The sequence below is a fragment of the Diplotaxodon limnothrissa genome, linkage group LG3 (genome assembly GCF_057381915.1).
Source record: "Diplotaxodon limnothrissa isolate DT_005_m linkage group LG3, D_limnothrissa_male_GT1.1, whole genome shotgun sequence".
Lineage (NCBI taxonomy): Eukaryota > Metazoa > Chordata > Actinopteri > Cichliformes > Cichlidae > Diplotaxodon > Diplotaxodon limnothrissa.
Genome location: NC_140598.1, coordinates 29,566,491 through 29,593,569, shown reverse-complemented (window position 1 = coordinate 29,593,569; position 27,079 = coordinate 29,566,491). Strand labels below are relative to the sequence as shown.

The 27,079-nt window shown below is 44.6% G+C and overlaps 2 protein-coding genes across 2 annotated transcripts in view; both read right to left on the bottom strand.

Annotated features, from left to right (window-relative positions):
- Positions 1 to 27,079, bottom strand: part of LOC146635278 (polymeric immunoglobulin receptor-like) — a 67,745-nt gene that overhangs the window by 5,453 nt on the left and 35,213 nt on the right. The gene's annotated exons all lie outside the window — the stretch shown is intronic.
- LOC146635281 (low affinity immunoglobulin gamma Fc region receptor III-like) lies at positions 1,300 to 4,440 on the bottom strand. The gene is made up of 5 exons (XM_085349843.1): positions 4,422 to 4,440; positions 3,970 to 4,233; positions 3,645 to 3,890; positions 3,447 to 3,569; positions 1,300 to 1,445 (listed from the first exon to the last, which is right to left on the bottom strand). Exons 1-5 carry the CDS (start codon positions 4,438 to 4,440, stop codon positions 1,300 to 1,302), a joined length of 798 nt encoding a protein of 265 aa, XP_085205969.1.

The window sequence follows — 27,079 nt, the reverse complement described above, 5'->3', positions numbered from 1 at the left end:
AAAATTAGCGCTGATAACACTAGTGATAATACACACTTCCTTTTTCACTTAGAAATATACACACAAAAGTATAACTACATACACTTCACTGTGATATATTAAAAAAAACTATTTTGGATAAATGCATTTATTACTCTGTCTTCCTATACCCACATATTGTAACTGCCTGCTGGCCTCTTATGGCAAATGGCTGAAATGTAAATAAATCACGTGGCGATGGTGAAGAGGGGACTTTCTTCTGGGGTGGAGCATTGGTCTTTGATTTTATATCGATGGTAAATGGCCTGTATTTCTATATTTCTAGCTAAAAAGTTGCTTTGCGGTAATTGTCTTAATAATGTAGTCACTCAGCTCTAAAACAAATCTACTGTTAAGTTTAAGTTAAAATTCCACTTTTAAACTTATTTTATTCAGCAGCTGCGCCATTGGAAGTGAAAGTGAAACCACGACTTGAATTAGACTTTGACTTAGAAGTTGTGACTTTCACCATTACAGAGTTACATCGATCCACGAACTGTTACAGTAACTATATAAACCTCCCAACTCCGCACATTACAAGGATAGCAGATGTTTAAACCCAGGTTACCTTCACAGTCAAGATGTCCCAGCAGATAGAAGATAAATACTCCCGTCAGGACAGTCCATGGTCGTAACGCCGCCATTACAGTCGAAAGGGACTCTATAACAAATGTTACCGAAAGTTAACGTGTTTGTTTTGATATTTACAATGGAGCATTACCGATGTTACACATCGCTGACAAAATACGCCAGGTAACAAGTGGGCTTCACTAATGCGGTTACCTGAAAGAAAGAAGCAGAAATTTCATCGGGGCGCTGGTCATCCAGGCTCAACTTTCACGAGAAACATCGGACTCAACTCAACTCTGCTTTCTTCTTCTTCTCACTTCTTCTTCCGAGAATGGGAAGTTTAATATGTTTATGGCGTTTTGACGGTGTGTCGAGCCTCCGAAACACTGCTCCGAAGCCTGGTTTGAAACGCCCACAACTCACGTCATCACGACTAAACAGACACCCCTGGATTTATTGTGATTCATCATTGTGAGGCGGCAGGATCATTTTTTGTAATCAGTAATTACTGAATTAATCTTTTTCATGCAACTGCTTCTGTTTTCACACAGACACACACGCGCGCACACACACATACACACGCACACACAATTGCACTTTACACACCACTGCCTTTGTAATGCAGATGCTGCTCTACAAACAATTCTTACTCTCAAGAATTTTCCTCACGCAGAAAGTAATCCTCAGTATCCTGCCTGAATGACTACCATCTCATCGCCCTGACATCATCATGAAGTGCTCCGAGAGACTTGTCATGGCACACATGAAAAGCAACCTCCCCTGCTCACTGGATCCGCTGCAGTTTGCATACTGGCCAAACAAGTCGACCGAGGATGCTTCACTTCTCTCTCTCCCACCTGGACAAGAAAAACAGTTATGTCAGAATGCTGTTCATAGACTTTAGCATTCAACACCATTATCCCCCAAAAACTGTTTAACAAACTCAGCAAGCTGGAACTGAGCACCTCTCTCTGCAACTGGATACTAGATTTTCTGTCAAGCTGTCCTCAGTCCATCCGAATCGGTGACAACATCTCCAGCACCATCAGGGTGAGCACAGGAGCTCCTCAGGGCTCATGTAAATCTGTAAATCTCTCCCTTCTGGTTGACCTTTTAACTTCTGGAGTTTAAATTTCAGAAGCTCTTTCACAAATTTGGCATCCATTCATTATCCATTATCAAGAACAGCTTATGCTCCACTGCACAACAAACTCAAAAATAAAAACACAGTACTAACCATTCAGCACACCTCCATCACTCATGTCACACACACAATCAATACTCATTCACGATGTCTCTAATTGTTCTGCTGTCTCCTCACTAAATCCAAAATGTTTACATTAGCTGAGCCAGTATGTAACTACCAATCCACTCCAAGTGTGCTGATTAATTATGTGTATTTGCCCCAAATGTTCCTGACACACACTTTATGATTGTCTCACATGACTGAAATTACACCAATGAAATATTAAAAGGCACTACTCATTCATTTCAGATGATTTTCAAATTTATTTAATAAGCAAAAACAGACATTGTGCTGAATGCCAAACATTAGTGTATAAACTTTTCATGAATACATAATTTCTTGTTATTGAATCTATTTAATTTGAAAATCATCCTGAACAAAAGTAGTGGTGATTTTTAAAATTTAATTTTCATAATTGGACATTTCATCAAGCTGAAAATAAATACACAGGGACATTTTATTTAGGTAACAGTTTATTTGCAAGAAGCAAGAACAGAAGAACATTATTGTGCATGAAGGAAGTGTCATGATAGAGCCAGGTGCCGGTGTGTCACGAGTTAATCCCGTCGTAGACTGTGAAACGTTGCCACAGGCGGTACTAGTGGATTGCAACGATTGGAAGTCAAAATTTTAAAAAAGCTACTCCTACTGCTGCAAAGTATCATAATAATTGATTCGATTCCGATTCACAAGGTCCCAAATCGATTTGATCCCTGATTTCAACTCAATTTGATTCTATTTGAATCTGGGAAATTTTTGCCTCACACAGTCAGAAATATTATATTTCTGATCACCTATGAGTAAGTACATATCCATATTTTTATATCTATAAAATCAAAGCTGACACTTTATCAGAGGTGTAAGCATCACAGCAGATGTCTTTGTGTCAAAGTAACTGAGGATAAAACACAGAAAAACATGAAGGAGACGGAAAAAAAACAGCTTTGTGTTTACGTCTTTGTGTGGAATCCATTTATCTGATTTACTGTTTTTGCTGTTTGGTGGTTTTGGAATGACAGCTTTAACCTGAGATTCTGGCAAAATACATTTATATTTAAAAATGATTCAGGATTTTAATGAATCAATAACAAGTTATTCAAGCTAGAATCGATTTTAATTGGAAAATTGATAATTGAAACCCCACCCCTATTGCAAAGAACCCAGAATTTGGTTAAACATTTACAATTCATGATTTACAAAGACTTTTTCAAAATCCTTTATCCTAACAATGAACAGCAACGATGGGTGCATTAACACCCATATACAATCTAATCAGAAGAGCCAAACGTAAATAAATATGGAACAGAGTTGCAGTCAAAAGTTTATGAACTGGATCAGAGAACAAAAGCAAAGTGGAAACAGTTGATAAAACACAGAAATAGATTAGCACGAGCCATAAGGTGACATCATTAACCTCCTTGCCCAAATCCTGCTCACCATTGGTGGATCTGGTTATCATCTGGGGGCAGGCAGCTCAGTTACCTAAAATTGGAATAGAAAGGATTTAACTTTATCATGGTTTCAGTTAGAGACAGCTCATAATCATCAGGTTGTTAATAACTGATTGACAGGTCAGTGTGTTGCCCATGGCTGTGTGATGTTAGAGATTCACCTTGAGGAGAGTGGAGATGTACTATGGACAGAACAACAAACACCAGGTAGCCCATCAGAGTAAACTCAAAATGCAGGAGGGATATTGCGGGGGGCGGAGCTCCAGATGTAATTAGAGGTTTTTCTGCAGAGAGAATCCCACATGTTCAGGTTAATGTGTGGATGAAAGAAGAGGTGAAATCAGAGTGAAGCTCCTCACCTGTGACAGTGATCCAGCTGGATGGAGACTCTCCATGACCGCTGATGTCACACTTGTAGAGGCCTTCATCAGACCTGGAAACATGCTGGATGGTCATGTGACCTGTAATCTTGTTTCCAATGAAGATGCCATTTTTAAAGAAAGCAGCTGTGAGGTTGGAGGGAGTGGTCTTTGTTTTACAGAGCAGAGTGACGTCATCTCCCTCCATCACAGGGAGGACAGGACTCTGCAGGATCACTGATTTATCTGAGCACAGAGACAAACTACAGCATTTCATCCATTTACACACAGCTTCATCAACACTAACTCCACACACTCAGCTTACCAGCGACTGTCAGGTTAACCATGTTACTGATGGGACCCTCTCTGGACTCACACCAGTAAACTCCACTTTCAAGTGGGTCAATGTAACTGATGTTACAGTTAGAACCAGCTAGTTTCCCCCACCCATCTCCACACTGAGTGTTCTGCTGTCTGCTTGTGTTTCTCCTCAGAGTCCATCCAGGAGAGCTGTCGTCCTCCTCACAGCTCAGAGTCACAAACTCATCTTTAAACAGCTGAGAGCTGCTGGGACTCACAGTCAAACGAGCTGTGAGGGAGAGCGGATTATGCAAATTATTAAGAAAAAAATGGTTCACATGAAACACACTCTACAGCCACTTTTTTTAAAGTAAGCATTTCATATTTAATTCAGTCCAATACATTAGCACTGGCAATTAGATTTCTGACTATCCCTAATATTCCCAAATGCATCATTTTGTGAATATTTCAAGTTACCAGTTTTGGGCTGTTCCATAGGATTACTTTTACCTATTTAGAGTACACACTGTAAGCTGTAGGACTGTGCTGGATCAATAATAATAATAATAATAATAATAACAACAACAACATGTCGTATGGGCAGAAATCTGTGCATTTTATCCTTTAAAAATTCAGTTCTCGAATAATTTCAGTTTCACTTCTCACCATTCAGTTTCAGTTCTACAATTCAATTTCAGTTCCAAAATTCAGTTTTTTGGAACTTACATCCGGTTCCGGTTCAAGCGCAGATTAATAGAACTACGTTTTACTGGCGGACCGAAAGTGTTACTGACGGGAATCTACAGCGTCTTGAGCTGAATTAAGACTTCAGAAGTCATTCGTCATGTCGAATGACCAGCGGATAAACTCTCAGGTTGGTATTAAATGTATTACATGCATAAGAACAAGCGTCATGTTAACAAATGATAGCCGTAAGGTAACTGTTATGCTTATTGTAGCTGTTAGCTAAAAACGCTAATTTAGCGTAGTTTGCCCTGAATTCAGCTTTGACAAACAAATATGATCGACTGTTTCTAGGAGAATTCCAGAGTTGTCATCTTGTACCCTCTCAGAGTACCCCCTCTGTATGCTTGCAGAGACCCCTGCAGTAGGGAAACATGCAAAACAGTGTCCAAACCTTTGTATTTTAGCTTTATTTATGTCTTACACAGCATCCCAACTCTTTAGCTAACTTAATAACTTTGGACAAGCAGAGGAAGACACCCATAGTGTTAGACATGGTGAACATGAGAAAAAAGGAACACAAGAAGCAGGAGAAATACCAAGGACTCAGAGAAGAGCTCAAGAAGATGTGGAGGTTGAAGATAGCAGTGATCCCAGTGGTAATCGGAGCACTCTGTGCAGTGACTCCCAAACTAGGCGAGTGGCTCCAGCAGATCCCGGGAACAACGTCGGAGATTTCTGTCAAGAAGAGCGCAGTCCTAGGAACAGCTAAGATACTGTGCAGGACCCTCAAGCTTCCAGGCCTTTGGTACCTTCTGGGAGGTCCCGAGCTTGAGCTAGTGATGGCAAAACTCTAGTTTATTTTAACATTTAGATTTAGGTGGTTAGAATTTCACTGACAAAATCTAGCCTTTTTTTCTTAGGTAAAGGTCAATATGACCTGGTGTTGCTCGTTTAACTATGTTATCTGCTAATTGTATGAAAATTCCAAGGGAGACCAGCGTCAGGTGCTTCATGAATGCTCCCTGCCCAGCAACAGCCCAGGTGGGACAAAGAACTGTTGTAACTGAAAAGATACAGAGAGTCGTGTGTGAGAGTATAAAAGAGGCGCTGCGATGTCTCAAGGGCAGAGCTCTCATGGCTGTAGAAATGGGATGTTTGCTGTTTGCTCTCCCGCTTTGCAGAATTTATTAACAGAAAATTCCACCACAAGCTTGGCGTCACAAACAGTATGGTCTGAGTGTGGGTGCTGAGGAACAACTCCAAGATGGCTGATGTCCCCGAGAGAAAAAAAATCAACCCTCTGTCTCACCAAAGCTTTAAAAATGGGGAGTTGTGAGGCAAGTCCTCAGTGAAACACCACAAGGTGGGGCGATCGTGGCTCAAGAGTTGGGCGTTCGCCTTGTAATCGGAAGGTTGCTGGTTCGAGCCCCGGCTTGGACAGCCTTGGGCAAGACACTTCACCCATTGCCTACTGGTGGTGGTCAGAGGGCCCGGTGGCGCCAGTGTCTGGCAGCCTCGCCTCTGTCAGTGCGCCCCAGGGTGGCTGTGGCTACAATGTAGCTTGCCATCACCAGTGTGTGAATGGGTGGATGACTGGATATGTAAAGCGCTTTGGGGTCCTTAGGGACTAGTAAAGCACTATATAAATACAGGCCATTTACCATTTACCAAGGTGGCAAAAAAAAAAAATTACTACCGCAGTGGGAAAGAGAGATATTTTTGGAGAGAATGTCCTGATGAGAAATGACAATTAACTCTTCAGTTTGGAGGACAACAGATTAATTTTTTGAGACAGAGGGAAGTGACTCTGGTGTTACCAACCACTGATTAGAAAATAAATTTAGTTAAACAATTCACCCAGACACTGGGAAAAGGGTGGGTGTATGCACTTATTTTTTTTATATTGTATGTATCAACAACAGTTCGTTCAACAGTAAGTTACTTTGACATATCTAATGAATTCTGGCCTGCCTGGGGAGCCTTCCAGCAGCCATTCTACCCGCTCAGCTATACAGTCTGCTATATCCATTTCTCAGAATTCCTCTCTCCACTCGATTCACTCTTGATCCCCCAAAACTATAACCTTTTAACTTTGATTAGAGGAAGATTACACCAGCAAAAGTTTGCAGCGCATCTCCACTCCTGATTGCGTCTTCAGGCCTACAGACCTTCCCGGAAATCTGAGCAATCATATGTCTGTGAAGGTTCTCAGTCATCCAGGTCATCGTAGTCAAAGGAGCTTGCAAAGAAAAGCATCTGGACTTCTTTAAGTTACTTGAAGACGTTTCACCTCTCATCCGAGAAGCTTCTTCAGTTCTAAGGTCAAATGGTGGAGAGTCCCAGATATAAACCTAGTGGGAGAGACCCCCCACAGAGGGACAAAAGGACCCCCTGATGATCCTCTAATTGCCTGAGCCAAGGTGTGAAATTGGGTGTGGGCCCCAATCAGCCAGAGTTTCGGGTGGGTTCATTGTGAAACCTGGCCCCACCTTATCATGCGAATTCCTGAGATCAGATGGCCCAGGATGTGAGTGGGCGTTAAGGCGTCTGGGAAGGGATCTCAAAACTGGATTATAGATGGCAGAGAGTTGGTGTCGTAAACCCCCGCCTCTGTTCAAAGATGGTCGCTCACAGTGGACATAGATGGCTTCTTTCACTCCTCTTTCAAACCATCTGTCCTCTCTGTCCAAAATGTGAACATTGGCATCCTCGAAAGAGTGTCCTTTATCCTTAAGATGCAGATGGACTGCTGAGTCTTGTCCTGTGGAGGTGGCTCTTCTATGTTGTGCCATGCGCTTGTGAAGTGGCTGTTTGGTCTCTCCAATGTAGAGGTCTGGGCATTCCTCGCTGCACTGTACAGCATACACCACAAGTCTGTGTTTTGGCGTTTTATCTTATCCTTTTATCTTATCCTCTTCACCCTCTACACTGTAGACTTCTTCATCAACTCCCCACGCTGCCACCTACAGAAGTTCTCTGACGACTCTGCCATAGTCGGCCTCATCACAGGTGAGGATGTCTCAGAGTACAGACAGTGGACTCTGTACTTTGTGGACTGGTGTCAGCAGAACCACCTGCTGATCAACACCGGTAAAACCAAGGAGTCGGTGATGGACTTCCGGAGATGTAGACCCACCACACTGACACCGGTGAACATCCAAGGAGTAGAGATTGAGATAGTGGACTCTTATATGTACCTGGGTGTTCACCTGAGTAATAAACTGGACTGTAGCCACAACACTGATGCTCTTTACAGGAAGGGTCAGAGCAGACTCTACCTGCTGAAGCAGCTGAGGTCATTTGGAATCCAGGGAGCGCTGTTAAAGACCTTCTATGACTCTGGTGGCATCTGTCATTTTTTTACAGTGTTGTATGTTGGAGCAGCGGTTTATTGGCAGCTGAGAGGAAGAGGTTGGATAAACTCATCATGATGACCAGCTCTGTTCTGGGATGCACCCTGGATCCAGTGCAGGTGGTGGGAGACAAAAAGACTCTGGCCAAAATAACATCTCTCCCACCCCATGTATATAAATGTTGCTGAACTGCAGAGCTCCTTCAGTGACAGACTGTTGCATGAAGGAGCGTTTCCACAGGTCCTTCCTCCCTGCAGCTGTCAGACTGTACAATCAAAACTGCTCCCAACAAACATAGATGTTTACATCAGTGCTGTAACAACTTCTACTGCTATAACTTGCACATTACTTTTCACAGTTTATATATATACACTAACTTAATGGAAGTTACATGTCCACTTTTTAATGCACAGGTACAATACACAATTTGCACTTTTCTAATTATTCTAAATATTCTTAACTATTTAAACATCTTTCAGTATCCTGCTCTGTTTGCACACTTACAACCTAAGTTTGCCACTTATCTGTACTTTAATTTTATTAACTGTACAGTACACTGTTTGGTAACTAATGTCCATGATATAAATATGTAAAAATAGAGTATGTTTCTGTTCCGTGTCCTGTTCTGTTTGTATATGTGTGTTTTTGCTGCTGATACAACCAAATTTCCCCTTGTGGGACGAATAAAGGATTATTCTATTCTATCCACCATCGCTCATTGTAACTGAGGAGCCAGTCCCAGCTGGTGAAATGATATTTGTAAATACCTTTTGGATACTTTAAACAAACTGATTACCTTAACAGTAAAGATCACAAAGCACTGTATAGATAGAAAATGGTGATCTATGACTCTGCTGTAAAATTTGATGTTTGATGTGTGGTGGCTCCATGAAAACACATGACCCCATCCATCCATCCATCCATCTTCATCCGCTTTATCCGAGGCCGGGTCGCGGGGGCAGCAGCCTAAGCAAAGAGGCCCAGACCTCCCTCTCCCCAGCCACCTCCTCCAGCCTGTCCGGGGGAATACCAAGGCGTTCCCAGGCCAGCCGAGAGATATAATCTCTCCAGCGTGTCCTGGGTCTGCCCCGGGGCCTCCTCCCGGTGGGACATGCCTGGAACACCTCGCCCAGGAGGCGCCCAGGGGGCTTCCTTGTCAGATGCCCGAACCACCTCAGCTGGCTCCTTTCGATGTGGAGCAGCAGCTGCTCTACTCTGAGCCCCTCCCGGATGGCCGAACTTCTCACCCTATCTCTAAGGGAGAGGCCAGCCACCCTTCGGAGGAAGCTCATTTCCGCCGCTTGTATCCGCGATCTCGTTCTTTCGGTCACTACCCACAGCTCGTGGCCATAGGTGAGGGTAGGGACGTAGATCAACCGGTAAATCGAGAGCTTCGCTTTTACACTCAGCTCCCTCTTCACCACGACTGACCGGTGCAGCGTCCGCATTACTGCAGCTGCAGCCCCAATCCGTCTGTCGATCTCCGGCTCCCTTCTCCCATCACTCGTGAACAAGACCCCGAGATACTTGAACTCCTCCACTTGGGGCAGGAACTCATCCCCGACCCGGAGTGGGCACTCCACCCTTTTCCGGCTGAGAACCATGGCCTCAGATTTGGAGGTGCTGATCCTCATTCCCGCTGCTTCACACTCGGCTGCGAACCGTTCCAGTGCGAGCTGGAGGTCCTCACCCGATGAAGCCAACAGAACCACATCATCTGCAAAAATCAGAGATGAGATTCTGAGGCCACCAAAGCGAAAGCCCTCCGCCACTTGGCTGCGCCTAGAAATCCTGTCCATAAAAATTATGAACAGAACCGGAGACAAAGGGCAGCCCTGGCGGAGCCCATCACCCACCGGGAACGAGTCCGACTTATTGCCGGCAATGCAAACCAAGCTCTTGCAACGGTTGTATAGGGATCGGATGGCCCGTAGCAATGGGCCAGACACCCCATACTCCCGCAACACCTCCCACAGGACACCCCGAGGGACACGGTCGAATGCCTTCTCCAAGTCCACAAAACACATGTAGACTGGTTGGGCAAACTCCCATGCACTCTCAAGTATCCTCGAGAGGATAAAGAGCTGGTCCAGTGTTCCACGACCAGGACGAAAACCGCATTGTTCCTCCTGTATCCGAGGTTCGACTAGCGGACGAACTCTCCTTTCCAGCACCCTGGCATAGACTTTCCCAGGGAGGCTGAGGAGTGTGATCCCCCTGTAGTTGGAACACACCCTCCGGTCCCCCTTCTTAAAGATGGGGACCACCACCCCGGTCTGCCAGTCCACAGGTACTGCCCCTGATCTCCACGCAACATTGCAGAGGCGTGTCAACCAGGACAGCCCTACAACGTCCAGAGCCTTCAGGAACTCGGGGCGGACCTCATCAACACCAGGGGCTCTGCCACCAAGGAGTTGTTTAACTGCCTCAGTGACCTCGCCCCCGGAAATTGGCGGGTCATTCCCCTCAAACCCCAGACTCTGCTTCCTCCTCGGAAGACGTGTCAGTGGGATTAAGGAGGTCCTCGAAGTATTCCTTCCACCGCCCGACAATTTTCTCAGTCGACGTCAGCAGCGCTCCGCCAGCACTATACACAGTGCAGGTAGAGCACCGCTTTCCCCTCCTGAGACGCCTGACGGTTTGCCAGAATCTCTTCGAGGCAGTCCAAAAGTCTTTTTCCATGGCCTCTCCGAACTCCTCCCACACCCGAGTTTTTGCTTCAGCCACTGCCCGAGCCGCATTCCGCTTGGCCTGTCGATACCTGTCGGCTGCCTCCGGAGTCCCACAGGCTAACCAAGCCCGATAGGACTCCTTCTTCAGCCTGGTGGCTCCCTTCACCTCTGGTGTCCACCATTTGGTTCGGGGATTACCACCACGGCAGGCACCAACCACCTTGCGGCCGCAGCTCAATGCAGCAGCTTCGGCAATGGAGACGCTGAACATGGTCCATTCGGACTCAATGTCCCCAGTCTCCCTCGGAATGCTGTTGAAGCTCTGCCAGAGGTGTGCGTTGAAGATCTCGCGGACTGGGGCCTCTGCTAGACGTTCCCAGCACACCCTCACTACGCGTTTAGGTGCACCAGCGTCCTCCCCCGCCACCTGATCCAACTCACCACCAGGTGGTGATCAGTTGACAGCTCAGCCCCTCTCTTTACCCGAGTGTCCAGAACATATGGTCGCAGGTCTGGTGATACGATTACAAAATCGATCATCGACCTACGGCCTAGAGCATCCTGGTGCCACGTGCACTTATGGACACTCTTTTTTTTTTTTTTTTTTTTTTCTAAGTGACTTATGGACACTCTTATGTTCGAACAGGGTGTTCGTTATGGCCAAACTGTGATTAGCACAGAAGTCCAATAACAAAGCACCGCTCGGGTTCAGATCAGGGATGCCGTTCCTCCCAATCACGCCCCTCCAGGTCTCGCTGTCATTACCCACGTGAGCATTGAAGTCTCCCAGCAGGACAACAGAGTCTCCAGGTGGAGCACCTTCCAGCACCCCCCCCCCCCCCCCCCCAGGGACTCTAAGAAGGCTGGGTACTCCGAGCTGCCACTCGGCGCATAAGCGCAGATGACAGTCAGGACCCGTTCCCCGACCCTAAGTCGCAGGGAACAAACCCTCTCGTCCACCGGGAAAAACCCCAACGTACCGGCAGCAAGCCGAGGGGATATTAGAATACCCACCCCAGTCCGCCGCCTCTCACCAGGGGCAACTCCAGACTGAGACAGAGTCCAGCCCCTCTCCAGGAGACTGGTTCCAGAGCCCAGGCAATGCGTAGAGGTGAGCCCAACTATATCTAGCCGGTATCTCTCAACCTCACGCACTAACTCAGGCTCCTTCCCCACCAGAGAGGTGACATTCCATGTCCCTATTGCCAGTCTTGGCAGCCGGGGGTCAGTCCGCCAGGGCCTCCGCTCCTGGCCGCCACCCGGCACACAATGCACCCGACCCTTATAGCGCCTCCTGCGGGTGGTGGGCCTGCGGGAGGATGGGCCCATGTCTCCTCTTCGGGCTGTGCCCGGCCGGGCCCCATGGACTAAGGCCCGGCCACCAGACGCTCGCCCTCGGGCACCCTCCCTGGCTCCAGGGCGGGGCCCCGGTAACCCTATCCCGGGCAGGGTAAACTGTTCCCTCGATATTCTTTTCATAAGGGTCTTCTGAATCGCTCTTTGTCTGACCCAACATAGCAAAATTGGTATGGCCCGGATCTGGCCCACACAATGTGCTTACACATGGCCCACATACCACAAAGAATGACGGCCCTTTGGTGGCCCAGATCAGGTTTGCCAGAGGTGGCCTACGCATGGGCCAGCACAAGGCCAGTTGCAGACACAGTGCTGGTCCTGTGCTGGCCAGTGTATGGATTACCTCTGGTAAATCTGATCTGGGCCACCAAAGGGCCGTCATTCTTTGCGGTATGTGGCCCATGTGTAAGTCATGTGCAGCCACGGGCCAGTTGGAGACACACAGCTGGCTCTCTGCTGGCCCAGAACAGTTTCAGCTCTGGCCCCAGATGTCAGACTAATGTGTACCTTAATCAAGCCATGCAATAACAACATGTGCAATAGTGTAAAAGTAACATGACAAAACTCTGCTCCCCACATAGCAAGGAGGTCTGCCCAGGACCAGGTATCAAGCCAGCACTGCTGGCTGACTTCTGGCATGATAAGATGTATGTCATCCAGATATGGCCTGGCATAGATGGCACTGTCAATGTGGTGGCATGCCACATCTGGCTCGACTGTGGTTTGGTTTATGTGGCCCAGTGTTAGATTTGTATTGTTGATTGTCATTTATGCTTAGAAATATCTACTCATATATGCTTAGAGTTGTATAATCAATGTCATGTTGGTAGAGGGTTGATCCTTAGTTGTCTGCAAAGACTTTGTGTACATTCCAGAGTGTTCTGGCATTCACACCCACGTCCTGGGAGCATGGGAGAGGTTGTACCTTCTCTTATTGTTTTGTGGTGTCTATATCTGTTTCAGTCTAAGTGCCTTTTGTTTAGATCAGGTGTGCTCACACTTTTTCCGCATGTGAGCTACTTATAAAATGACCAAGTCAAAATGATCTACCCACTACAAAAATCCAAAACATATACTTATTTATAAATATATTGAGGATTCTTTATATCTACAATATATATACATGCATAACCGCAATATCCAATATTTCACAACACAATTAACAATGTAAATTTTTTTTGTCATTACCTGTCATTTTCCGTGAACAGTTCGAAAATGCCGCTCCACATTTCCCTTCTTTGGCATTGCGATGGTAGCCTGGCAGATGAGGCAAACGCACTTCGAAAATGACATCGTAGAAAAAAAAGTCCTCCTCCCATTCCGTATGAAAGTGATACATTTTTGTCTTCTTACTTGGTCCAGCTCCCTCACTCATTTTTAACCCTTTCTTAGGTTTAAGAGAAAAAACCGAGAGCTAAAAATTGGAGTTAACTCGCTGACTAGCTTGTCAGTTTTACTACACTTCGCGCCGCTGTTTGCGCATGCGCAGCGACCTAAGCGTCAGAAAAAATCTGATGTCATCTGACTGGCTTCCCTGTATCAATCAAGTGACGGGATGGATGATAGGCTGGCATCTATTTTTTTTAATGCCATGCGATCTACCAATACTACCTTTGCGATCGACTGGTCGATCACGATCGACGTATTGAGCACCCCTGGTTTAGATGAACTGCTGGACTTCCAGACCAGCAGGTTTAGGGAAGTCGTTTATGGGATCACAATCTGACCCCACACACACACACACACACACACACACACACACACACACACACACACACACAACGCACAGGCAAGGTACTCTTTGTTTGTATGTATACGTCATATGTTAATGAACCTATGCATATTCATGTAACCTAAATAAAAGATCAGTGTTATGGGGGAGCGGACGAGAGCAACTGGGGTCAAGCAAAGGAACGGCGCTTGTCCAATTGGTCTCCCTCTTATACGAGAATCATAAAGAGCTCTTCTAGGTGTCAATGCTTTTTGCTGTGTAGTTGAATTGTCTTGAACATTCCAGCTAATAGGTTTAAGCTACAAACCTATAACCCAGGCTCATAGAAAACAGGCCTGGCCCAGATCTGGCATCAAGCTGGCACTTCTGACAGACTGGTGACATGGCAGAGTGTATGTCAACCAGATGTGGGCCAGGTCTGGCAATGACGCCACTATTTATGTTCCTATTTTCCTATTTTAGCTAGTTAGTTTAGTTAGTGTACACTTTATCCAAAACCTAGTGAGGGTTTACTCATCTTTGCCAGTGGGTGGCTGTAGCTCAGGTGCTCTATACCAGCGGTCCCCAATCCCTGGGCCTCGGACCGGTACCGGTCCGTGAGTCGTTTGGTACCGGGCCGCAAGAGTTTAGGCTCAGGTGTGAAATGTATGGTTTTCAGGGTTTTTATCATTTTTCAGCGTTATTTTGTTATCGATTTTATCGTTAACTTGTTAGGATGCCTGGGTCGTCGACCCAGGGTTTTTTGAGTTTATAATATTATGTATACTTTCTAGTTTTTGGTTTCTTTGAGTTCTGTCTTATGGCTTATGTCTCTGTCTTCTTTAGTTGCTCTGTCTCCCCTATCACCTGCATCCCCTTGTCTAGTTCGCGTCTATGTGTATCCTAAGTTCCTATATCCCCGTGTTCAGTCAGTGTTTGTGTCTGCCCTGTTCCCACGTCTCTGTTCCCTTTGTAGTGCCTGCATGTGAGTCTGTGTCTTTGTTCAGTCTGTGTTATGTGTTTCCTGTTTTACTTTGAAGGTCTCTGTCTTTTCTCAGTGTGTTCAGTTTATGCTTCTTTGGTCTCGTCAGTTCTGATTTGCCCCAGCTGTGTTTCCCTCCTGTTACTCATTTCCTGATTGCTCCCTCTGTGTATTTAAGCCCTGTGTTTCTCTGTGTCCGTGTCGCGATCTACCGTTTTCTTAGCTGTGTGTTCTGCCATTTCTCTAGTTTAAGTTTGTTTTGAGTTTTTTCAGTTATGTTATATTTGGAGTATTAAATTAAAGCCTTTTTTGAGTTCACGTCTGTCTCCGGAGTCTGCACCTTGGGTCCTATTCCTGCCTGCACACAGCCACACCTAACATAACTCGGTTTTCCTGGGTCTTTTCACGTGTGTTATGAATAAATCTTCTTATTTTGGTACCGGTACTAGTTTTATTTTGTTGTATTTATCCGCGACACCTTAAAGGCCTGTCTGTGAAAATATTGTCGAGCATAAACCGGTCCATGGTGCAAAAAAGGTTGGGGACCGCTGCTCTATACAACATGCCACATTCACCCAATCACACACTTTTTCTAAACTGAGTGCTTCCTAACTACATTCATACACATTCACACTCTCTTAACATGCAGAGTGAAGGAGCCAGGGATCAAACCACTAACCTTCTGACAAGTAGGTGACCTGCTCTACCACCTGAGCTACAGCCACCCAGTGGTAAAGTGCATACTCACAAAACTGTCAAACCTGCATTTGAAACGTTGGCTACCATAGCAGTATAGTATTGCAACATGGCATTTGGGTCTTCCAACCAAAATAGGAAAATGGGAACATAAATAGGGATGGGTACCGGTATCCGGTGCCATTATGGCACTGGTTCTGACATAAACGGTAGTAACCAGACCGAAAAGCAGCGCACATTTTTTTCCCTGAGATGTCATACACTTTGGATTCTAGCCAATCATTTTACCTTTGCAAGCATAGTAGGCAAGCCCAGGTACGTACGTCCTACAGATTAAAAATGCCCAAGGCAAAGCGGTCAAAAGTCTGGCTGTACTTCACAGCAAAAGATGCAAACTCAGCAGCCTGCAACAAGTGCTTTAAGGTGATACTGTGCAAAGGAGGTAACACCTCAAATCTGACCTGGCGACATATAGCATTTTGTTAAAAGCCGAGAAATGCACTGTATTTGATAGCTTGCTGCAAGATATCACACCGAGCACATCTACTGCAGGTGTGGTGCCTGTTATCGGACCCGGAGTTAGCAATATCCCCCAAGAACCCGAAGAGTAGAGTCCTGGCCCCTAGCCCTGCCAGTGTAGCAGAAATGATGACGGATGATGATGCAGCAGCAGCCGTTCTTCTCTGCGTGAGCAGCTTAATGTTGTTCGTGTGTAATTTACATTGAGTAGGCTAACCACGTTATTAAATTAATGCATGTAAGGTGAACTAGCAAACACCGTCGTAGCTACATGCGGCTGTCTTCTTGTTTGATGGCAGATACTCCGTTCACCCTGGCCAAAATGGCTAAAATGACCAAAGAAAAAGTGGGAAACAGCTAAAGGTGTTTAGGCAAAATTGGTGTTTTTTCCATTGTTTATGCACTGCTTCCAGCCAAGAGTGATACCATATATGCCGTATAGCTGCAGAAAAGGCTAACATTGTTACCTTTTTACAAAAAAACAGCTAAACATGAGAGGTTTTTGGACAAAGTGTGTGTTCTCCATTCTTTAAGCACCAGTTCGAGCACCGTTTAAGCACCGGCACCATTTCAAAAGTACCGGTTTGGTACTGGTATTGGATAAAACCTAAACGATACCCATCCCTAAACATAAACAGTGCCATCTACGCCAGGCCTGGCCCATATCTGGATGACATACGTCTTATCATGCCAGAAGTCAGCCAGCTGTGCTGGCTTGATACCAGATCTGGGCCAGACCTGTTTGCTATGTGGGACTGCTTCAGGGGTTTATCAAAGACTTTGAAAGGCACTAATATCAAAGTTAGATGTATGTTGGAATAATTCATCCACAGGTTGAGTCGTGTTCACTGTCCCTGACGGCAAACATCTAGACATGGCAAAATAGAACGGCACAAAAGAGTGTGTGTCATGTTTGGTGATGCATGTGTATTTTCATCACTAAAAAATACTGCTGGTAATTGCTCCTTTATGGAAACAATCACTAAATTGGAAACATTGGATAATGGATGAGTTTGATAAACAAGTCTCACAGGGCTAGCAGGAGGGACTATGCGCTTACCTGCTGCTCCTTGGCAGGTAGCTCCATGCCCTCCTGGGTTTTAATTGCACCTTAGAACACATATGCATCAACACTACAATGAGCGGGTGGAGGGAGGTTTGGAGTCTTCTCCCACCCCCATTCTCTGCGACCTGCTGGAGCGGGGGGGCTAGGAGGAGTTGGCCGTCCGACTGCGGTCTGGGGTGTGGGGCCTCCCTGCTGCTGCGGAGTCGGGGCGGTCTGCCTCTCCCCACCGCAGGGAAAAGGGTAACACCACCTGGGTCTGGGTGCAGTTCCCCCCTCCAGGGGCAAGGGTACCTAGACCCGGTTGGTAGAGTACGCTTGGGGAGTGTGATCGTGTGTACAGCGTCTCTTTATGTCTGTCTCCACGTCGGTTGAGTGTGGTGTAAGTGCATATGAGAGCATGAGGGTGGGAATGGATGTTTGTGTCTGTGTGTGCCTGTATGTCTGTGTCTATATGTCAGGTTGGGTATCAGACGCCACCTCTCTGGGGACATCTCAGGCCTCCAAACCTTGGAGGGCCTATCTCCACCCACCACCACTTCCCCTGCCGGTGGCGGACTCCCTCAGGTGTCGGTGCGTTGGTGGTTCTTTGTGTCTGGGGGTGGGCGTCCGGGTACACACTGGCTCACTCCTTGGCGGCTGCTTACTGGGGCTCGCTCGGGCCATTTCGGAGGTGGGGTGCCCCCAGCCTCTCGGCCTAGGGCTCGGTCACTCAGGCACAGCTGGCTGCCGGCAGAGCTCACGGGCAGGTCACTGCAGCTCCCCCTGGCTTCTGCTCCGCGGCTGCTGAGTGAGCCCTCATCTGGGACTCTCCTCAGCTCTTACTAGAACAGTGGCGCGGCTGCCCCTCTGTTGGTCTTCCTTGGTCTCTTGTGCTCTGGGGGCCTCTGGATGTCTGGAGTTTTGATCTCCTCCATACCTGCTTCATACCATAGAGGACAGGGCTGTGGCTCCCCCACACTCCCTAGCAGATCATTACATGGAGAAACCTTTGGAATGCAAGCATGCTGATCCACACAGGTATGCACACAGGTGTACACACGGGTATTCACAGACGTGGACTACAGCTTTCTTGGCTGCTGCCTCAAAGCACATTGTGCGCTGTCTATCTTGCGTGCTGCACAATATCGTTTATTATTTAGTAATTATTGATATCTATTGCTAGCTAGTTTATTGTGATGGTGCTTTTTTTTTCTTATTATTATGTTGCGCTTTGTTGTTTGTTTTGTTTTGTGATCCAGGTGTTTTGTTTTTTTTGTTTGTTTGTTTGTTTTTTCTCTCTTCCCCCCCTTCTCACTGTCTCTTCTCCCCTTTGGTTTTCTTTCTCTCCCTCTCTTTCATTCTTTCCCCCTGTCCTATCCCACAGTCATGTCTGTCCCGTTTGTAACAACTGAAAATAAAATAAACTCATAATTATAATAAAGGTCAATCAAATGGACCAATATGGCAAGGCCACGATGATCCACTTGATAAAATAAATCCGCTTGGCATCTTTCTTGGCCTTAAGACAACAATTCTGATGGCTATAGATCCAAACGGGACAAAAAAGAAAAAAAAAAAAAAAAAAACAGTTTTTCATTAATGAACAAATTCATTTAACTAAAATGTTAAAGCTCTCTCTTTTTGCAGGTGAACAACTAACACTGTTTCACACTTTTTCCATGTGTAATCTGATATTCTTGGAAGTTTTTATTTTTCCATTGTACCGTTAATAATATTTTGCATATTTTGCAAAGTTTAGACTCAGATAGAGAAGAGGGAGATAGTGAGTGTGAGGATTCCCAGGGAGGCCTGTGCCAGGTGCTTCCTGGAGCAAAGATAGTGGGAGCCCTCCTTGCCCAGCAACAGTTTTAATGGTGGTAGATAAGCAGAAGAAGACGGCCGTAGTGATAGATGTAACGATCCCAAATGAGAGCAACACGAAGAAGGAACGCGAGAACTGGATATTTTTGTTGTTCCATTTCATCTTGAAGTGTGCAATGAATTTCTGTTAGCACTCAAGAAGTGAGCTCTTCTCTGAGTTTTAAATAGCCTCTCCGAACACCAGCCATGTTTTCTGTAGTTTCAGCCATCTCCTGAATCTCTATTTTGGACACTACTGCTGCACCAAACACACATACACACACACACAGAGCAAACCTGCCTGGAGGCCTGTAGCTCTAACACAATGACAAATTCTGAGCTAACTTATAAAGTTGCTCACCATCATGTAACTACTTATCCTTAACATTGGTAATTAGGCTAAGTAAAACCATCTAGCAATATTCTGGATATGTTGAACTTTCTTTCTAGTCCTGAGCCCAGTATAAGATAAATAAGAACTATTTTGGGATATGAAATTTGCAAAGCTACTCGATTAGAGTCCAATGATAAAAATATTTAAAGGAAAACTTGAAACTGTGATTGAAGAAGATTATTCACCTTGCTTTGTTGAACAAGTCAGCACTGAGTTCAGAACTGCAAAGAAAGATAGAAGAAGGATAGTCAGGTGAATTTTCACAGAAAGAAAGAGCAACAAACAAGTGTGAATAACATGCGTGCGTTTCGTTAGTTGAGGTTAAGGCGACTGACAAGAAGCAGGAAACGTCTTCCGTAGAGCAGGCCGGATGTTTGCAATTACAAAAAACAAGTAGGCAGAAAGGCTTCTTCACATTTAAACAGTTTATATCAACCTGTTTTTCTTTTACTGGCCAAAGAACACGAGACAGTAGACTGGATATTTTTGTTGTTCCATTTCATCTTGAAGTGTGCAATTAATTTCTGTTAGTGTTTTCCTGGCCTTGCACACGATCTAACATAAAAAAAAAAAACTAAACAAAACACTGTGTGGTTTTGAGCACAAATCAAAATCTCTCAATATTATATATATATTTTGAATAAAAGAATAATGGAAAGTGTCTTAGTAATTGTGTAAACCTTTTAGAATTCTTCTTTCCACATCTTATGACTTGCCACTCCTCAAAAAAATCACCATCACCGAATATGTGGTTGATTTGTAACTTATCAAATTAAAAGACCTATGTGAAACCTAAAGAACTTATATTACCAGCAATAAAAAATATTCTAAGAGTGTGTTATTTGCATCTTCTTTCTTATGTTCCTTATTGTCACATGATCATTTAGAGTCGTTCTGTAATCCCCTACTAAAGCACTGAATATGCCCAGTTACTAACCAACTGCAGCTTTATTTCCTAATGTAGTAATGTAGTTTAAATCTAGAGTAATTTAAAAGGCTTTATTCAAATCTGAGTCTGGATATAAAAATAAAGACAACTTACAGAGCAGCCACAGCAGATATGTTCCCTCCATCATGCTGATTGATGATGCTATAAGATCTTAGCTGCGTTCGCATGTGTGACAAGAAACATACCGTCAGGAAGGACTGGGTTTTTAGTGGTTTCCTCCTCAGAGAAGTTGCAAAGCTTCTCAAAAGTAAGGATGGGTAGAAGTTCACTAAAGATTTCACACCTTGGCTCAGGTGATTAGAGGATCATCAGGGGGTCCTTTTGTCCCTCTGTGGGGGGTTACTCCCACGAGGTTTATATCTGGGACTCTCCACCATTTGACCTTAGAACTGAAGAAGCTTCTCGGATGAGAGGTGAAACGTCTTCAAGCAACTTAAAGAAGTCCAGACGCTTTTCTTAGCAAGCTCCTTTGACCACTAAAGATTCTAGTAATCTGACAAAGCTCTGTGCACAAGGGACCAAAGATCACAGTTGGAGGCTTATGATCTTTAGGCCCTCAGGCAATGCTGTATTGAAAATTGGGATGATTCTGTTAAAGAAATCACTGCATGGGCTCAGGAACAGTTTAAGAAAAAACTTCCACAGATGTAGGTTAAAGCTCTCTCATACAAAGGAGAAGCCAGATATACCTTTGGAGTCACAGGCTGAATATCTGAAAAAGCACCATTAATGTTGAAAAGTACATACAGGTTTTAGAGCAGAATAGCCTGTAGACATGTCCCTGACAAATGTCCCTTTCTGGGAAGGCCTTACATTTTTCAATTGCACGATCCTAAACCATATTAATGCATCTATTACAACAGCATAGGTTAAAAGTTCAAGTGTCAAACTGACCTACCTCAAACTGACCTATGACTTTTACCAGCCAAAAACATAATTAAATGAAAAATCGGACAAAGACATGGATGTATTGAGAGGCTAGAATCCTCTATCAGACATGAGCTAGTTGGGTATAACAAGCTTTCCAAGTTCCAACTGGGACCACAAGAGGATGACAAACTATATAAAACAAAAGAATATTAAACACACTCAAAGTATACCAGCATACTGCCATCAGAGTGCATTTGGTATCTAACATATCTCTTTTTAGGGTAGGGTAGACTATCTTTAAACAGTATGTATGTGAAGGTTCTCAGTCATCCAGGTCATCGTAGTCTAAGGAGTTTGGAAAGAAAAGGATCTGGACTTCTTTAAGTTGCTTGAAAACGTTTCACCTCTCATCCGAGTCCCAGATTTAAGCTCTGTGGGAGTAACCCTCCGAGAGGGACAATGGACCCCCTAATGATCCTCTACCTAATCACATGAGCTAAGGTGTGAGAATGGGTATAGGTCACTATCAGCCAATATTTGGTGAGCTCATTGTGAAACCTAGCCCCACCAAACCAAACAGCCACTTCGTAAACGCATGGCACAACATAGAAGGGCCACATCAATGGGACAAGACTTGGCGGTTCATCCAAATCTAAAGGACAAAGGTCACTCTTTCGAGGATGCCAATGTTCACATTTTGGACAGAGAAGATAGATGGTTTGAAAGAGGCGTGAAAGAAGCCATCTATGTCCACTGTGAACGACAATCTTTAAAGAGAGGTGGTGGTTTATGACACCAACTGTCTGCCATCTATAATCCAGTTTTGAGATCCGTTCCCAGACACCTTAACGCCCACTCACATCCTGGGTCATCTGACCTCAGGAATTCACATAATAGGGCGGGGCTAGGTTTCACAATGAGCTCATCCGAAACCTTGGCTGATTGTGACGTACACCCAACCGTGCCAGAGGCACGAAGGGCAAACTACATGTTCAGCCCTAAGCATCAGCAATTAAGTGAAGGATCTCCAGCCTTTTGTAGCCAAAGGCAAGTACAATCAACCACTCATTGCTTCCTAGAGCACTACAGGATCCAGGTAGCCAATTGTCTAGGAGGGTTGACACACTGCAATCTGCATATAGGAGGGCTGGCACGGGTCTCCAGCTAGCCAATCATCGGTGAGTCCTGGCACTCTTGGATTTGCTTGAAGAGAAAGGCGATCTCACTCCCTAAGAGGTCCAGGGCTGTAACAACAAAAAACAATATAGATTCAATTAATATAAACTAAGAAAAATAAACTAAAAAGCAACATCTCACTAAAATCAACATAAGGCAGCTCAGAGAGATAAGAAAATTTTGCACCCTCTGCAGATGAGTAATGTATGAAGCACTGACCTCTATATAAAGGGCATTACAGTAATCCAAGGCGTGGATAACTGCCTCATAGTGCTGCCGTAAAAGAATTGGCTTTATTTTAGCCAACTGTCTCGCCAAAAAGAAGTTTGATTTTATTACTGCCTGAATCTGACTGTTAAGCTTCAGTTCAGACCCCCTGGTTTGACCCCCAGGTTCATGATAGTTAGCTTATTATACTGGGCCAAAAAAATCTAAATACACATTGCAGGTCTCAGTGGGTCTACCAAAAATTAACTCCATTAATTTTTGGTATAGTCACAGAGACTGACACAAAGAGGTCACTCTGCCAAGTAGGACCTGCAGTGCTGTGTTCCTAATACAAACCTACTGCTGCAAACGAGACAGTAAAATAGCATGATCCACTTTATCAAAGTCCAGCTGTCAGACCTAAAAGCATGAGAACAACACAGTTGCCAGCATCAGTAGCTAAAAATATGTCGATAAGAATTGTTAAAAGGGCTAATTCGATGCCATGTAAGGATTTAAAGCCAGACTGGAAAACCAATGAAACATTTTGATTTTGCAATTCACATATGCTGTTCTTTATTCACTATAAATAAACTTAACCCTAACCAGGAAGTCTTGCGTTTGGATCCTGTTTTTCCTGTTATTTACTGTTCTTTCCCTGAACCTGGCACTTGACCTCTAACCTTGACCTTAAAGTCAATCAGATTCAAACTCTGAGACTTTAGTATATATGTTATGAATTTCAAAATCCTACTTTGCAAGGATTCCTTAACAGAGGAGATAGTAGTCATATGAAAGTTATCCAGAAGGAAATGAAGGTTAAGGGAGGAACTTGGCTTACTTGGCTGGTGGAGTCTTTCGGCTTAAAGCGAGAGATCTTGTTCTTAGCATTCAGCTGACTCCTAAGGACTTGTTAATGGTAAATGGACTGATTCTTATATAGCCCTTTTCTACTCACCCAGAGTACTGAAAGTGCTTTATACAACATACCACATTCTCAAGAGCACTGTTTTCTATGCTTTTAAGTGCCTACGAACTACAATTCACACACATTCATCCACCGATGGATGCATCAGTGAGCAACTTGGGGTTAACCCTTCAGAGCCGGTCGGAGCGGGCACGCTCTGTTTTGCGTAACTATTTTTAAATCCCGGTAGCTCTGCAACCACGTAAGCTAGCGCAATAATTTTTTTTGCATATGAAACCGGAGGAGTTGTACTTACATCTTATGCCATCAGCTTGTCCCAGGTCACAGTTTCCTTCCACATATAGCTTTGCAAAAACTGCATAAAAAGCGCTTGCAGCAACAAAAACATAATATTCCAGAAACACGCTTTGCCGATCCAATCAGCTGTTCATAACACTTCCTACGTTGGAATAGACGTCAGCACGAACTTTTGCATGTCCACCATTACCTGCCCGAAACCAGAAGTGACGTCGTTTTCGCGGAAATGTAGTTTTTTTTTTTACCATCAGGGCCACAGGGCCTATTCTGGTGTTTTTAAAAGTTATCTTTGACTTTATGACTTTCTGTGTCGTTTCTGGGATGCTTAGGACTCATATTGCACTGCTGGAAATAGTTTATTTTGATGCACATGCTGCTTTTTTGCAAATTTGCAGTTTAATATTTATTTTTGTTTTTCCTGCAGTATATAAAAATTGGTGTATTTCAAAAATAAAACTATGAAGACACTCAAACTAAATTTCCTGTGGTAGGAAACTATTTTGTGCAACTTTTTTGTATTTACAGTTTTGAGGGATAAGCCTCTTAAATTTCTCTAACTAGAAATACATGTTAAAAAAGCAAAAACGATTTTCAATTTTTTTGTAGTTTATTGCACTTTTTTGCAATTTATGTAATTACTATGCACTTAATGAATACATATTATTAAAATCTGGGCTATAATTGTTGTATTGATGTATAGCAACTTGAAATGCTCCCAAAAATGGCACTACACCACCGGACTTGGTTCTATGGTAGGTCTTAAAGGGTTAATATCTTGCCCAAGGATATTTGAAATGCAGACCAGCAATCTTCTGATAAGTAGATGATCTGCTCTACCTCCTGAGCTACAGCCACCCCTGTCTGACCCTCTGCAGGTAGTTGGTGATTGCAGCTTTCCTAGCAGTGTCTTCATGGTTCCCATTTGGTTTCCAGGTCTGCAATGTTGCCTTCTAGTAGTTCTTTCCCCTCAGTTCGGACTACCTTCCCTCTCTTTGTTATCATCTGACCACACTTCTCCAGTCCGAATGACATTCTGATGTCCTTGCTGTATATCCTGGTGGTGTGGATCAGTGAATCTATGTCTCGTTCACTCTTGACATACAGCTTGATGTCATCCATGTACAGGAGGTGGCTGACAACTGCTCCATTCCATGGTCGGTATCCGTAGCCAGTCTTGTGTTGTGGAAGTTTTCCGTTAAATAAAGCCTGCAGACGAGCGGTGAGCGGTAGCTAACATTCTTTAATCAAAACACAAAGAACAGAAAAACCAAGCTTGTGGAGAGGCTGCATGATCGCGGGACAAACGGTCAGCAGAAACTCTCCTGAGCCTACCATGGCTCTCAGTTAAATACCTTCTCCAGGAACAAAAGGCAGTACACGGCTGTTTCACACCTTAAGATTCACACTCCCTTGCTACCTCCCAGAGACCTCAAAGAGACAAAATATTCTTCCTGTGGAGTTGTCTGCTTCCCCCAACTTCCTTACTAGACCCCCACCATTTGTCTTACTGTATGAGTGTGAGACAATCCAGTGGCACCAAGGCATTATAGAATAAAATAATGTGATGAATACATAAGTAAAAGAAATTCCTATACACTTGTTAATGATCTCACTGAGGGGGTTCAAGCCTATGCATGAACAGCAGCGGGGACAGAACCTCTTTGATATATTCAACACTTGATGGTGACCTGTGCTATGGGCTTGAAGTTGGCCTCTAGTGTTGTTCGTTACATCCACATTGAGTTCCTGATGAAGGCTCTTAGGGTTCTGTTGATCTTGTGCAGGTCTAGGCATTCCAGGATCCAGGTGTGGGGTATTGAGTCATAGGCCTTCTTGTAATCAATTTAGGCAGAGCACAGGTTGGTCAGCCTGGTCTTGCAGTCTTGGGCGGCTACTCTGTCTACCAGAAGCTGGTGATTTGGTATTCTCTGGTATTCTTGCCAATTCCTTTCTGTGCCCAACTCATGTATTGAGCCATGTGCCTGTTCATCTTAGCCGCTATGATACCTGACAGGAGTTTCCATGTGGTACCGAGGGAGGTTATTGGCTGGTAGTTGGATGTGACCGGTCCCTTCTGGGGATCCTTGTGGATCAGGACTGTCCAGCCTTCAGTTAGCCATTCTGGGTGTTTCTTATTGACTAGCAGCTGGCTCATTTATGCTGCCAGATGCTCGTGAAGTGCAGTGGGCAGATATTGTCTGTAGTGCTGCATTCACATCATCTAGTAGAAAAGGTACTTCATGTAGTCTTGGTAACCGGCTCCAGAGGATCCAGGTTTCAAGCTTCGCCATGATCCTGTCTTTCAAGTTAGTTCCTTTCACACTCAATGATCCTTCTTCCATTGGATTTGGGACTTGGTACCCAATCTTGGATGGGTTCAACTCTTGCCCACTGATTCCATCTTGTTCCAGTAGCTCTGAGCTTTGAAAGAAGTGGCAGTTGTTGTATTTGAACCCAAATTGGGATCTTTGTATACACTTAATCCAGTAGTTTTTAATCCCTAACCTTAACCAAGTTATAGTCAGTGTTGGGACTAACGCGTTATTAAGTAACGCTTTACAGTAACTACGTTATTATTGTGGTAACGAGCACGGTAACTAGTTATTATGCCAAAACCAAGAACGCGTTAGTCGTTACTGGGATTTAGATAGGGTCGTTATTCGTTACTTCGTGTGGTGGCTATCGCGGAGCTTCCACAGATTCAGTAACATTAGCAAGTGGTGGAGGCCAGCAGGTGGATAGGGGAAAGGGGACAGACTCGAGGCGGCCGCTGGTCCGAGAGTGTCAGGTGAACTGAACTTCAGGTAAGAAGTTATGATATGCAGTCCATCTGGGTCAGATATGAACCAAGTTTAGGTGGAGTTTATTTTCATTATGCTGACTTTTTCTTACTGCGTACTAGCTAGCATGACGGAGTTTCTATACAGCTGGGTGGGTGCTATGATGTTACTGATGTTGAACTTTATTTTGTTCATAAGGTTAATTATTAGAGTTGCCAACCGTTCCATAAAAAACGGAATGGTCTCGCATTCAGAGAAAATATTACGCGTTTCGTATTGAGGTGAAAAGGAGCACAGTTTGTCCCGTAATTCAGCTACAATGAAAAAGACACAAAGCTGGAGTTACTGTGTCTTTGCTGCACAGCTGCCTCTTCTCTCATTCTCTCCCCCTCCCTCTCCTGTTTCTACTTCAATCATGAAAAAGATCAATGATCAGCTGATCGGCTTTTCTCTCTTGTTTGTTTATCGCCCACTTTGCCCCAGAAAGAAGAAACCAGCGGAGGTCTGTTAAACAACAGCAGCATGTTTAAGCTTGATCAGCTTTTGTTAGAATTGATTTCATATTAATTTCTAGTATCAGCTGATGTTTGCTGGAGCCACAGCTGTAAAGCTGCTGGTCATGATACGGTTTGGTTATCTGGTGAGAGGGAAAC